The sequence below is a fragment of the Aythya marila genome (assembly GCF_965140915.1).
Source record: "Aythya marila genome assembly, chromosome: 2".
Lineage (NCBI taxonomy): Eukaryota > Metazoa > Chordata > Aves > Anseriformes > Anatidae > Aythya > Aythya marila.
In genome coordinates, this window is record NC_139043.1 from 108785471 (window position 1) to 108800635 (window position 15165).

A 15165-nucleotide genomic window follows, 5' to 3' on the forward strand; every position below is an offset into this window, starting at 1 on the left:
AGAGTAATTGAGAATTAATTGTTGCTTCAAAGGAAGAGCTGGATTGGAGTGAATCCAAGAGAATAATCGAGTCATAAGTGCTTCAATTACACATCTAATCACCATCAATTCTCTTCTGTTAGTGTTGTTGTAACTCTAGGTACTAGTGGTAAATGTTTTCCTCAGAAGGAAAAACTCTGATACATTACTTCCCCATTACTGTGTTTACAGTTATTTAGTACTTAAGAGCTATTGAGTTCTTACTTTAAAGCACAAATACCGGGTGTTTCTGTGGATTTTCCATGTAAAATAGATGAAACGAAGAAAATATAAACTTTATACAGAAGGAAGTTCAGTCTTATTGAAATATCTATATAATATGTTAATATATTTGAATATTAGATGTAACAATAAGGGGGAAAAGGTAATCCTGTACTGTTTTTAAGGGTTCCCATACTATGCGACTTCGAACCTCTTCACCAGCATGTACGTGCTCTACATAACCTGGTAAAAGCAGCACAGAGTTTGGATGAAATGTCACAAACCATTACAGACCTGCTGAATGAACAAAAGGTATGTGCTTTTCTTTTTACCAAGAAAATAGAATACTGGAAAATAGTTGTATATCTTCATAATATTGCTTTAGCTGAAAGAAACTTTGTTGTTCCAGACATGATTAGCTTTTCTCATAACTGCATAGTAATTGTTTCCTTTCTGATGAGTAAAATGAGCCTATTTAGAAAGCAGTCTAAAGATACTAAACATTTATCAGATGTTTATATTTTACAGAAGTTTTAAAACTAGGAGAATAAATTAAAGAGTCTAATAGAATTATTCTGTTAATATTTTTCTGCCTTTTGTGAGCTTCTGTGTGTGCAATGTGTATATTTTGCCTATGTTGCTTTAGCTTGTATTTAAGTTTGTTCTTTCTCTAGATACTTGCATTGCTTTTTAAGTCTTTCTGGCACAAACAGGTAAGGTAGAATTCAGAACCTTAACTGGTTGGCCCCATTAATCTGCATATTGATGTGTCATCTACTCCTTTTGTTGCAGTCCTGTTTCCTGGGGAAGTAATATGTGCAGTTCTTCTTTGAGTATAGAAGAAATAGATGGGAAAAACTTCTTCCTCATTTCACTCTACTGTTAAGCAGATACTTTGCCCTAGAAACTCTTCCTGTCAATCACTTTTGATTCTACACATTCTGCCTCTAACTTTCATAGTGTGCTAAATGGAGTCCTTTTTGCTTGTTACTGTAACCTGTCCTGTTGACTTCAAGCAAAAGTTTACACATCGCTTAAAGTTGACTGCTTCAGATTGGGCTTCTCTAGTAGTTGTATAGAATTTTTGCAGGACTCCATGGTATCTACAGTATGTGTTCAGATACATTGTGATGCTGACTAGAAGCAATTTTTGTATTGAGCCTGTTCTAGTCCAACTGAAATTTAAGGTATATGCTTCAAATAGGTTGTTACTATTTTATCTTCAAGATCATGTGCATGTTCAATTTTGAATTAGCAAATTCCTGCTTAAACTATATGGATGAAGTTCTCTTCTTTTTACTCCTTTGAAATCTGAACAAGAGATTTACTGGAAGTCTTCCATTTATATAAAGTCTGAGATCTGTGCTGTTCTTCATTCTGAAATATAAAAAACGGGATGCTATTTGTCAGCTTAGCTCTTTTCTATTTATGAAGATTGCTTTCTCTATGAGCAGCTGTTATGGACAAGAGGGTTAGGGCCTGATTGTATTAGAAAATGGAACGACTAGGAGTAGTATAACTTCTGTGAAGTCTGGGAGTTTTCTGAATATACTCTTCCACCACACCATGCTATGGTATGTAGAAGTCCACCCCCAACTTGGAGCATACTGAAATTTATCTCTTAAGAAACCAAGTCAGTGACAGGGGTTCTAGGGAATTCTTAATTACTGAAGTTTGCAGTGTCAGGATAGCATAAAATAAATCAAGAGAGTAACTTTTAATCCAAGATGTACATAACAGTAGAACAAGAAACAGGAAAGGTGCCTTGTTCAGTCTTGATCATAGAATCATAGAATTGTTAAGGTTGGAAAAGACCTCTAAGATACCTGATCCAACTGTCCCCCTATCACCAATATCGCCCACTTAACCATGTCCCTAAGCACCACGTCCAACCTTTGCTTAAACACCCCCAGGGATGGTGACTGTACTACCTCCCCAGGCAACCCATCCCAATGCTTGACTACTATTTCTGAGAAATGTCTCCTAATTTCCAATCTGAACCTCCCCTGGCACAACTTGAGGCTGTTCCCTCTAGTCCTGTTACTAGTTCTGTATGAGAAGAGGCCAACCCCCTGCTCCTCACTTCTTTTCAGATAGCTGTAGAGAGCAATGAGGTCTGCACTGAGCTGCCTCCTCTCCAGACTAAAAAACCTCAGTTCCCTCAGCCACTCCTCATAGGACTTGTGCTCCAGGCCCTTCACCAGTTTTGTAGCCCTTCTCTGGACACATTCCAGGGTCTCTGTACTTCTTTTACTGAGGGTCCCAAAACTGAACACAATACTGGAGATGCAGCCTCACCAGAGTAGAGCACAAGGGGACGATCACCTCCCTGGTCCTGCTGGTTACGCTATTCCTGATACAAGCCAGGATGCTGTTGGCCACGTGGGCCAAGGTGCTCATGTTCAGGCAAGCATCATTCAGCACCCCCCAGATCCTTTTCCTCTGCAGAGCTTTTAAGCAACTCTGTCCCAAGCTCTAGCACTGCATGGTGGTGTTGCGGGCAAAGTGTAGGGCCTGGAACTTAGCTATGTTGAACTTCATCCCATTGGCCTCTGCCCATCGACCTGTCCAGGTCCCTCTGCAGGGTCTTCCTACCCTCCGGAAGATCGACGCTTCCCCACAACTTGGTGTCATCTGCAAACTTACTGAGGATGCCCTCAATTCCCTCATCCAAATCATCAATAAGTATAAAGAGGATGGACCCCAACACCGACCCCTGGGGAACACCACTGGCAATTGGTCACCAGCTGGATTTCACTCCGTTCACCACCGCTCTCTGGGCCTGGCTGTCCACCCAGTTTCTAACCGAGCAAAGTGTGTACCTGTCTATACCATGGTCTGCCAGCTTCTCCCAGAGCATGCTGTGAGACCATGTCAAAGGCCTTGCTGTAGTCTAGGTAGACTACGTCAACAGGCTTTCCCTCGCCCACCAGGTGGGTTACTTGGTCATAGAAAGGATAGTTTCTATTGCTCTGAAAGTCCACCTAAATATTGGTTCAGACTTTGTTTATCTGAGAAATTTGTATCTGTATCAGGCTTTACAAAAAATACTTGCCAAATCAGGATCTGTTCTATCCACATTTTTTTTGCTATTCTGTGATCAGTTTGGATTCTTGGCTGACTCAAAAATGTCAAATGCCTAGGCAGATTTGGATAATTCTCTCTTTCCTTTAAGTAAATTAAATTACACAGTCAGAGTTGGGCAACTCGTGATGTCATCTTGAAAATGCCCATCTCTGTATGTCATTTCAGTGATTCATTTGAACATCTTTTTAACTGAAGCAAATAGGTCTGTTGAAGGCATTTTTCTTTGTCAGTGTTCCTGTTATCATTTGGTAGAAGATTGGGCCCTTTCTCTGTGTCACTTTGTTTTGCAAATGATCTAGAAGTATTTTTTATTTGTTTTAAGTCACAGAGCATAATCAAGGAAAGGCTTGGGTTGGAAAGGACTTTAAAGATCACCTAGTTCCAACCTGGTCTTGAACATCTCCAGACGTGGCATCCACAGCTTCTCTTAGCAACCCATGCCAGTGCCTTACCACCCTCAGAATGAAGAATTTCCTCCTAACCTCTAATCTAAATCTCCCCTCTTTTAGTTTAAAACCATTTCCCTTTGCCCAGTCATTACCTACCCAAGCAAAAAGTTGTTCTCCATCTTTTTTATAAACCTTCTTTAAGTACTGAACCCCTCCCCGTTTAAGTACTGAAAGATCTCAGTGAGGTCACCCCGGAGCCTTCACTTCTGTACCCTGAACATCCTCAGCTCTCTCAACCTTTCTTCAGAGGTGCTTCAGCCCTCTGATCATCCTCATGGCCCTCCTCTCAACCTGCTCTAACAGATCTACATCCCTGATTGCATATGCTCTTTTGTTTTTGTTTAAAAATGATTGAGATAACATCAAAGTGTCCTCTTGTCCTCAATATTGCTAGGAATTTCTAACCACGAGCCAGCAATGTGCCCTTGTGGCCAAGAAGGCCAATGGTATCTTGGGGTGCATTTAGAAGAGTGTTGCCAGCAGGCCAAGGGAGGTGATCCTCCCCCTCTGCTCAGCCCTGGTGAGGCCACACCTGGAGTATCATGTCCAGTTCTGGGCTCCCCAGTACAAGAGGGACATAGGACTGCAGGAGTGAGTTCGGAGGAGGGTTACAAAGATGATTAGAGGACTGGAGCACCTGTTGTAATGAGGACAGGCTGAAAGAACTGGGCCTGTTTAGCCTGGGAAAGAGAGGACTGAGGACAGACCTCCTTAATTTATATAAATATCCGAGGGGAGAGTGTCAAGAGGATGGAGCTGGTGTCTTTCCAGTTTTGTGCAGTGACAGAATTGAGAGGCAGTGGACACAAACTGAAGCACAAAAAGTTCCAGCTGAATATGAGAGGGCACCTCTTCACTGTGAGGGTGACAGAGCACCAGAACAGGTTGCCCAGAGTCCACAGGTTGTGGACTCTTCTTCCCTGGAGATACTCAAAAACCCACCTGTATGCCATCCACACAGGTGGCAGGCAGGAGGAGCCTGGTTCTTCAAGTTGAACTGTGATAGTTTTTCAGGCTTCTCGATAGTGCAGCAGTTCAGCTTTTTCTGGGTCAGGTGGGAGTTCAGCTTCTGTGGCTGATGCAGGAGGATCCTCTTTTGATAGCTGCTATAGGAAGGAGAAGAAATATGTGTCTGCAGCCAAGTGAACAAAGAGTAAGTTAAAGGGAATCCAGTAACTGATCGGGGATGCTAATAACATATTCTAAGTGTTCCCTTAATTCTTATCAATCCAGCTTTGATGAACATGGATAATATGCATTTTTATCTGAGGTTTCTTTTTTTTTTTTTTTTTTAGTATTACATCAAAGTATTTAAAGAACAATGTTGTTTGTTTTTAATTTGTTGCTATTTTGAAATGTGTTTTCCTTTTGCTTTCTGCTTTTTCTGTTTCATTTAGTGGTCTCACAAAGATTGCTGTGTCCTTTCATTTCTATAATACAAAGTTTAATCTGATTAATGATTGGGTTAAAGATACCTAGGAGAAAGTTAAGGTTCCCATAGCAGTGAGGTAAGAGGATTAAGGTGTCTTCTCTGTGGTTAGCAGGTAACTAACGTGCAATCCTGTGGTGTTAAGAGGTCCTAATGTAAGAGAAGGCTTTTCAAATGACATGATGTATATAGCATTTGTTCTAGTTGAATTCAAAATTTATCGCCATTTGTAATCCTTTGAAGAGTTGCACAACTCCTTGCCTATGATTTTATCTACTGATATAACTAGAACAAGGCATGTAATCTAGTAACACCTCAGAGCATTAAAATTACTTCTGCTTTCTAGTTTTCCTTGTTTGCTCTGGACTTTTTTCTTTGTCACAGAAATTACAGCATATGACACATGCATGCATTACTGTGTATGCTTTGTAAATGGACTATGTAGCAGGCATCAAGTTCTCAGGGAAATAAGCAGTGGTAAACAAAATCTTCCATGTAGTTTCAGTTCTTCAAAATGTGAGGTTTTACTCTTCACTAGGAAATCTAGTGATTCAGCTAGAGTTCCACCTCAGTTCACAGCAGCCACTGCAGAGACATCTGATTCGTTACAGCCTGGGTTTCCCTCAGAACTGTATTAAAAAAAAAAAAAACCAAGAAACAAAAACAAACAAACAAACAAAAAAACGCAAGTTCACTTCAGCATATTGCTCTACACAATGAAAAGTTGTGGTTTATTTTCCTCTACTTTATGCTGTATTCTTACTCTGAGCCTTCTAATATGATCCTCCAGGAGTGCCAAAAGTTGATACCGCCTTTCCTTTGTATGTGGCTTTCTGTAGGACTTTCTAATATTCGATCTTCAAAGTCATTTTTTACGTGCTTACTTACATCTGTGATGCTAGCTTTCATTACTGTTAAAGCTCTGGTTTATTGATATTAAATGCTTGTCAGTTAAAGCATGTGGTTTGAGTCCAGGCATTTACCAACATAGAGAGTATCTTTCAACATTTCTTTTTCTCAATTTTCTTAGATAAACAGCAAGCCGAAATTAATCACAAGGGAGGAAACATATTGAAATCTGAACTGATAGTATCTTTAACAAAAGGAACGGTTCCATTTATGTTTTTTCTCTCTTGTATCTTGTATTCATTTTTGATGGCTGAAGACAGTATTTTGAATAACAACATAAAGCTTTTTGCAGTGGATTTTGGTCATCAAATTTAAAATCATTGTATGATTTACTTTCGTAGAAATGAAAAGGCAAATCGAGGTAAGATACATATGCAGCTTGCCTGTTTAGGTGAGTGTCACAACTGGAAATAGATTATTCCTGAATCTTAGTTTAGCATTCATTTCTTACTCACATTAGTCATGCTACATTTCCTTGAAGAAAGCGTTTACCTCATACTGAGAAGGATAAGGTACCTTTTTGGGTAGCAGCTATTTGTAAAAAGATTGAGAAAATAAAAAATTAGGTATTTCTGCAACAGCAGTCTGGTGTCTGCCACTTTTGTCTGGTTTTGGTTTCTGTTGCTGACCATTTATTGCCCTGCTCTACTAACTTGTCATTTAAGTAGTTGAGTTAGATAACAGAAGTTTCTTCAGTAAAAACTAATATACTGGAGGAGACTAGACACTATTTAAATGCATGGAGACAGCATGTAGATTTTGGAAAAGAGGCATGCACAGGATCATTAGCTGGAGGAGGTTGTTGGCTTTCTGGAACTGAGCATCATTCTGAAAGATGTCCTTCAACTGAATTCACTTAAAGTATATTTTCCATGGCAGTAAATATAGAAAAGCATTTACAGTTCTGAAATTTATTGTAACATCTGTAAGATATCTTTGAAATTGCTTAAGATTTGTTTTCAAACACTGTGCATGAACATACACTTCACAGTAGAGTTTGCAGAATTTGAACTCTTTCTTTATAATTCTCATAGTACTGAACAAGAGGTAATAGTGATGAGATTTAAACATGTTATCTAATCCCAATTACTTGGAAAATTGATGAGAGGTAAACTTCAGCCTTTTAAATATCAAAAGCACTGTGATCAGAGTTTTTTGGAAATAACTCCAAAAAGATGAAGAAGCTTGCATAATATTTGTGCTGGGTTACAAGTTGCTGTTACTCAGGGGTGATTGTGGAGAGGTATTCTAATCCTTAGCCTTTCAGTTGAAGACTGAGTTGTTTGGAGTTACAGAATCAAGTTTAGTGCTATCCGGTGTCTCTAGGCAAAAAGACAAAAATTGATGTTGGTAGTAACATGGGAAAATAAATCCACACCAACTGCAATGTCCTGACTTCTGAGAAGTAAGAATTTTTGCTTTTAATAAGAATGTACACTTTAATATATTAGTAGTCTTTTACACTTGCACTTACTGATCTCTGAAGCAGGACAATTCTCTTTGCATGTTTTTGATACTTGCATTAGAAGATAACAGTTTTGTCATTATAAAGTTTTTTGTAAATCTTTTTAATTTAATATTAATTAATAGTATCTGAATTAAACTAAATTTTAACAGTATTAACAAGAATAAATTAGAAATATCTTAACAAAATTATTAATGCAAAACAAATTCAGCAGATTGTTGGAAAACAAAGGGTGTCTATTTCTGACTGGTAGCTTCATTTTTTCATCCAAAGTTGTTCCAGACTTTTCAAAGACAATTGTATGTGATTTCTGTAGGATTTTTATATAGCTGGACATTTAATATTTGTTTGAGCAATTTTGAAAATAATTAAAACAAAGTACCACTTGCAATTTCTGCAATTTTTAGTTAAACTGCAGTCTTAGTTATTTTGGATTGTTACAGGTAAAGCTGACTTCATTGTAGTTTTTCCTGGAAATTATTGATCAATTTAAAATATTTGTCAACACTTCTGCCAATCTCTAAACACTTTTTTGTGTTCTTTAAATTCTAGGCCTCCAATAGTCAAGCATCGCCACAATCTGCTACTACACCAAGGATGGAAAGTACAACAGGAACCACAATTGCTACCTCTTCAAAAACTCCTCCATCACTCAGTCTTCAGGGTCCCCTGTGTCCTCCTGTGTGTCCCCCAGCTCCATTAGAGGAATTGTCACCAGACAGCATTGATGCTCACACATTTGATTTTGAAACTATTGCCCATCCGAACCTGGAGCAAGCTCTTAAACAAGGATCATTAGACTTGGATTCATTAGCAGAAAGTCCAGAATCTGACTTTATGTCAGCGGTAAATGAATTTGTAATAGAAGAAAATCCAGTATCTCCTAATGTAATAAGTGATCCACAAAGTCCTGAAATGATGGTGGAATCTCTTTATTCTTCAGTTATCAATGCAATAGACAGTAGACGCATGCAAGACACAAATTCTTGTGTAAAGGACGTTTCAGTAGAAAATGCATCGCTCAGTGTTCGCATGGAGAAGTGTAGGGTTATTGCTCAAGATTCAAAGGTACATTTAAGAGGCATAAAAGAAGATCTTTGCCACTTTAGAACACTTGTACAAAGAGAACAGTGTGACTTTTCTAATTCTTTAAAATGCACTTCATTAGAAATATTAAATACTATTGAGAAGGTAAAACTTTCACTTGAAAAAACACTAAAAGATAAACATCAAAAAGAACTGCAATCTTTGAAAAGTGAATATGAAACTAAAATTAATAAATTACTGGAGGATGGTGAAGAAAGCCAAAAAAAGATTACAAAGTTGAAAGGTGACTTGTTAGGCCTAGAGGAAGTACTTCAGAATAAAAATGATGAATTCGCAATGGTGAAAAATGAAAAAGAAGCTGTAGTTTGCCTTCAGAATGAAAAAGATCAGAAATTACATGAATTAAAATGCCAAATGGAGACACAAAATTGTGAAATTAAGAAACTGAGACAGTCACGTGAGACTGTTCTGGAAGACTTGAAAAAACTTCATGTTGAAAGTGATGAAAGACTACAACTCCTGAGGGCAGAACTCCAGAGTTTAGAACAAAGCCATTTGAAAGAACTGGAAAACAACCTACAAGCTAGACATTTACAGGAATTTGAGAAAGTGCTAGCTGAGCACAAGGACTGTTTAGATAAATTAAAAAAAGAGAACCAGCATAGACTTGAACAAATGCAGGAATCTCATGCAGCAGTTGTACAAGAGAAACAACAACAGGTAGAAGAGTTAAAACTCAAAGTTTCAGATCTATCTGATATAAGGTGCAAATTAGAAGTTGAACTTGCCCTGAAAGAAGCAGAAACGGATGAAATGAAGCTTCTCTTGGAAGAAAGCAGGAACCAGCAACAAGAGACCTTAAAATCTCAGATTGATAAGGAAACTGAAAGCTTAAAAAAAGAGATTGATAAATTAAACAGTAAGATACAAAACAGCAGTGATGAATATCAAGTGGGCTTATCAGAACTGAGAACTCTAATGACAATTGAGAAAGATCAGTGCATTTCTGAGCTGGTAGACAGATATGAAGAAGAATCAAATTTGCTTAGAACTGAACTAAACAAAGTAACAGTTCTGCATCAAAAAACTTGTGAAGCAGAAAAAAGACTTTCAGAGCAAATAGCAGAACTGCAAAGTAAGTTAGAGTTGGAAGTGAATGCCTTAGAAAAGGAAAAAACGGAAAAAATGGCACTCTGTGAGCAGCGGGAAAAATATGAAGCTATTATCCATACGCTTAAGGAAGAGAAAGAACTGTTAGTATCTAACCAAGAGCAAGACAGGCAGTTGCTCATTCAGAAACTCAATTCTGAAAAAGAGGACGCAGTGCAAACTGCTTGTAAAGAGTTTGAATTACAGAGAGAAGCTGCTGAAAAAGGGCTTTTGGAAAAAATAGAACAACTTGAGATGCAAGTAAATCGGAGGTACTGTAAGAATTAAGTTGCTGTGTTGTCTTAGTATTCTAAAGTAATTAATCTGGTTTGTTCATGATGCAGTATGCAGTAGGTAAAATTTCTACATGTTTGTAGCAGTGTTTGTCTGATTTGTTTTTTATTCAGGTTTCAAGTTATTTCTGTTTTATAAGTAATGATGTTCCTGTGTCTGCATTTAGTATAAAAGACCGTAATATACTTTATACAGTAATGATTTTCAGACAGCAATGAAGATTTTTATTTCAGTCTTGTAATGCTCTGTTGAAGGAGCACTTCCACAGTTGCTTGAAATTCATGATTCAATGGTCTCATCAGCCTCTCCTCTCCTGTCCTTTGCTCTTGCACTAGCACTGTATAAGGTTGAAGTGGATGGCTTTTAGGCTAGTAACTTTCTTATGTTGGTTAATTGTACGCTCATGGTGGTGCTAATGCTGCCATGAAAAAATGTGTGACAATACATGGTCAACTGAAAACTGGACCGTAGCTGCCTTGTTTCTAGGGTCTGCCATTTGAGCTTTATAATGAAACGTTATTGGGCAACGTCATTTTAAAGGCCATCCTAGCATAATTGTTTTTCCTTGTTCATTTTTGCAGTATTTTTCCAATTGGGAAAAAAAAATTCTTGCCATAAAAACCTAGAGTTACTTCTCCTGACTTCCTATTTCTAATCTACCTCCTAGTTCATAATGCCCGTCAGAGTAGACATTTGTATATTATATAATGGAAATACTAGACTTTTTCTATGCAACTATGGCTTAGATACAATATTCTAATTTGAAATGCTAGAATTTGTTTTTAATCTCCCTGTAGAGTTTTGGAGCTCCGAAGATAATTCTTATTTATATCATCGTACCTAGAGCAAAAAGCTTCAGCTGGGTATTATACATCGAGTATGTGAGATGTGAAGAGTGATAAAATGGGCACATAAAAAGAACAGTGCAGAACTCAAACACAAACTTATTAAGTTGGCATTCACCTTTTAAATATCAATGTAATGTTTTTTAAAAATAAAAATGGGGAGAGTTTATACAGAGAATCCAGTACACAGCTTACTTCCGTGGTGTAAAGAAATGTAAACATCCACATCACTTGAAATATCCACTTCATCCCCATTACCTAAGGATTTTGATATGCTAATGTATCTGTCGTTGTGTTATCACTGTCTGCTTTTTGTGTGTCTGTGTACAAAAAAAAAAAAGGTCAAAATGAAGGTGTGCTTCCTGCGTTAAGATTCAGTGATTGGGATACAATTAAATTAAAACTCCTGTCTTTAAATATTCTCTAAATTTAAGGAAATGTGCTGGAATTAGAAGGGAAAAATGAATAAATCAAGCACTGTGTTCTTTTCCTTTTGTTTGTATTAATGCATGTAGACACGATATGATGCGTATGACTCAACAGGAAAAAGATACAGCTATGTCATCAGACTTTTTTAAAAAAAAAAAAAAAAAAAAGAAAGACTAACATTTAAATTTGAACTGAACACAGCTGTGTGCATTGCTATACAAACTGGATAAAATGGAGAGCAATATATTTCAAAGAAATATTATCTGCTTCAGTCTGAAGACATGCTAGTAGTTTGTTATGAGTTCTATCAAGTAATTGTAATTTTCAAAGTGTGATGTTAAAATACGGCCACTCTATGCCTTTAATCTGCTGTTAGGCTTTTTCTCTAGGAATAAAGACACAACGTGTTTCATCTCCAGAGGGCACATATGTTATGTGAATATGTCTTACTATTTCAAAGTCACTGCCTAGCTGTTTGGTTTTGAAGTTCCTAAGACCCAAGCTGTGTCAGTAACTTGAGTTGACTTGTTATTCTGTCTCAGTTGTTCTTTAGTCATTAACTTGTAACAGTGGAAAACAACCTTTATTTGGCACGTGCTTGTCAAATAAGTGCCTTTTTCTGCAAGATCAATCTTATGCTAGCATTCCAGAAGTCACTGAGAGGGACTTCTGTTGTTGAATTTGATCTGAGCGTTGCACTGGTACCAGGAACTTCATTTTTTGAACTTTCATGAAATCTAACAAAAATATTTAGAAGCTAGAAAGGAATGTTTGTGGCCCATGCATTACTAACACGTGAAAACTGATGTATTTTGTTTATAAAGTGCCTGGAGTTCAAGTCGTCATGATCAGGAGAGAGAATAGATGCGCAAAGCATTTGTAATTGTTTAATTTTTCTTTTGTATGTAGTATGTGCCCAATTTGATTAACAGAGATTAATTGAACAATGCAATTTTTGTAATTACTGTCATTAAGCAATTTGTTTTGCTAAAAGATGTATAACTTTGAAAAAATGTTAAAAGCGTAGTAGGGCTTCTGACTGGTTTTAAAACTCAATTACGAATTTGGTATCTTCCAGCCTTGGGATTTTCCAGCTCAGTGGTGAAGCTTTTCCATAAAGCATGCATGTTGTATCTCACAGATAGTTTTAATTTATTTAAAAAATGAGCTGAAATTTAATCCAGCACAAAGAAAGCTTTCTCTGTGGCATAAAAAAAGACTTGCCTGTGTGCTTCACAACTTGCTTTGTTTTCCTGCTCATTTTCCTTCTGACTTAAGGAATCGCAAAAGGTTGTTTTGCCACTGTGTGGACTTAGTTCTTTCAGGGCCTTTGTATTTACAACTTCTAACAGGCTTTCAGAGCACTTAGATACTACACCATAGTTTGTACCTTCAGTGTATGCCCATGTGGTAGAGGAGTGGCAGTATTCCTAAGTATGTCCTTTGTCATCTTAAATTAGAGTAGTACAGTGTTTATTTGCAAGAGGAGTCCTTGAAGAAAGGTGCCTTTGGTATCTGGAAGAAAAATAAAAAAGGTTAAGTAGGTGTTGTAACTAATGCCGTAGGTATTAAGCATCCTTAGAGTAACGACATACTTGAGTGTCATCTTCCAAAGAGCTGAGAGTTCACTCAGTCCATCTGCGAGGCAGATGACACCTCCTTTGGTTTGGTGCAGCTATCAGTCTTAGGTTTAGGCTGGTGCCTTAGCTTGGCACTCAGGCAACCTGGAGTAACGTGACTAGTGTGTTTTTGTTTGTATTGTAAGATGTAGGCATACCTCATTACACTTCCCAGCCAAACTTTTACTTAGCTCTCTTAATTAGGGAGAATTGGTGGCAGATACAGGTGAGTTTGTGCCGGATGATGTGGTGAAGAATTCTTGAAGCATTTTCAGATTAAGAGTTGTGCTTGTGGGAGTTGGTACGTTAGCACACTGTTTTGATTTCAGCACAGCCTATCTAATGTCAGGAGACTGTCCCTTCAGGCTGCTGAGACTGGAGAGAGGGGGGAAAACAAAAACAAAAAACATTGACACGTGTATGTAGGTAGGTTTGAGGAAATTTTTATTTAAAAAATAACTCCAGTGTGGAGAAACAATTGAAATGTAATACAAGTTTTCACAAAAATTGTTGAACAAAAGGGGTTTTGTCTGTACTGTACACAGTGGTGGTATAGCCAAACCACAGAAACTGTGGTTAACGCTTTGGGTTCAGTGATGGAAAATATTTGAGCTGTATAACATTGTCTGTTTCAAGAGCCATGTTAGGTTGTTATTAACCTTCCTGCCTGAGTGACATCTAATGCTTTCTTTTCTTTATGATCATCACTGCATTACTGCTGTTCTTCAGATTCTGCAAGCCAGTGTTGTCTTTTACATCTGCATTCCATTGAATTATTGCTGAATGGTGTATTTTTATAAGGGTACTGTAGGCATTGCATTTTGACATACTAAAAATCTCAGTGGAATTGATCTGTCGTTGTTTCTTGTTTCACCACTTTCCATACCTTGTGTCCAAAAAGTAAAAACAGAAGTCCCTCTCTCAAGAAAATTTCAAAAGTATAGTCACTGTAGCGTACTAGAAAACAATGCTTAAGTGTGCTGAGACATACATGATTGAAAATAGAATTAAATATTAATAATGACTTAATTGGAATACAGTATTCGTTAAATATTTCAGAGAAAACTGTCTCAAAACTGATGTGATTTCTGTATGTTTGCTTCTTTCATATATTCTGGGACTCTGTATATGACATAAATTTAAAGCCTAAACATTTCCTTTTAAGTCCTCCCACTGAATCATCTGCTGAATCAACTTTGGTTGCTGAACTTCAAGAAAAGCTTCAGGAAGAAAAAATGAAATTCTTGGAGCAACTTGAAGAACAAGAGAGGAGAAAGAATGAAGAAATGCAGAACATCAGAACATCGCTAACTGCAGAGCAGCAGGTAAAGTTGATTCTTTATTACTTTTCCTCCCATGAGCATGTGTTCTTTTGCTGTTCTGAAGATAATGACTTCTTTTTTGCTGTGTAACACACTCAGAATTTGTGCTATGTTCGGTGGAGTCCTATAATGTGTTAATGAAATTCAACACTCCACAATTTATTTATTAATTGCTTAACGATCTGTGAATGTGCAATCCAGTTTCAGTTTCTGTTCTTTCATCACTTGCTTGTGTTGTTATGCTAGTGCTGTAAATTTTATCTGTTGATATACTGAACTCCAGAAAGATGTCACTTAAGTACGGTTTAAGTTAAGTGTTACTCTGTGCAATACATAATTAAAGCTTTGAAATACTAATTGATTTGGAATGCTACTTAATGGCTTTTATACATCGTTAGCCTGGGCAGATGGCCTTTGAGGTTCAAAGCAAATGTGATGTTTTACGTCTTTCTAAACTTATATTAAACAACTCTGTATTCCTCACCTCGATACAAACTCCCATTACACTGATTTAATTATTACAGTATCTTTACTGGTGTATTTTTCTTTTTAAAATGTCATGAATCTCCAATTTTGTAGATGCGCTCAGTTCTGAAATTAAATCTCTCTTAGTAACAGCTATTATCTACAGCTTAGCATTTAAACACTAAGAAAGGTTTTTCTGTTTTAAGCACCTCTACTTCAGTTATAATAGGATCAAATAAGGTCAGAGAGACAGTGTAGTAATCAACCAGCTTGGTGAATGAACTTTGAATCACTTCGTACAGAGAGCAGAAAATCAGACAGTTATAAAGAAATGAGTATTTTTAAAATTTCTGGACTGCAGACATTAATACTGAAGTACATAGTTAATCTAACAGGGATATCTTACAGATTGATAA

General features: G+C 37.2%; 1 protein-coding gene across 2 annotated transcripts in view; it reads left to right on the forward strand.

The window, feature by feature from the left end:
* RB1CC1 (RB1 inducible coiled-coil 1) overlaps positions 1–15165 on the forward strand; it is a 74678-nt gene that overhangs the window by 45988 nt on the left and 13525 nt on the right. For both annotated transcript variants that reach the window (XM_082752248.1, XM_082752247.1), the window contains exons 14-16: positions 426–552; positions 8132–10047; positions 14128–14287. In XM_082752248.1, the coding sequence (XP_082608374.1) occupies positions 426–552; positions 8132–10047; positions 14128–14287 (2203 nt within the window). The remainder of the gene's footprint in view (positions 1–425; positions 553–8131; positions 10048–14127; positions 14288–15165) is intronic.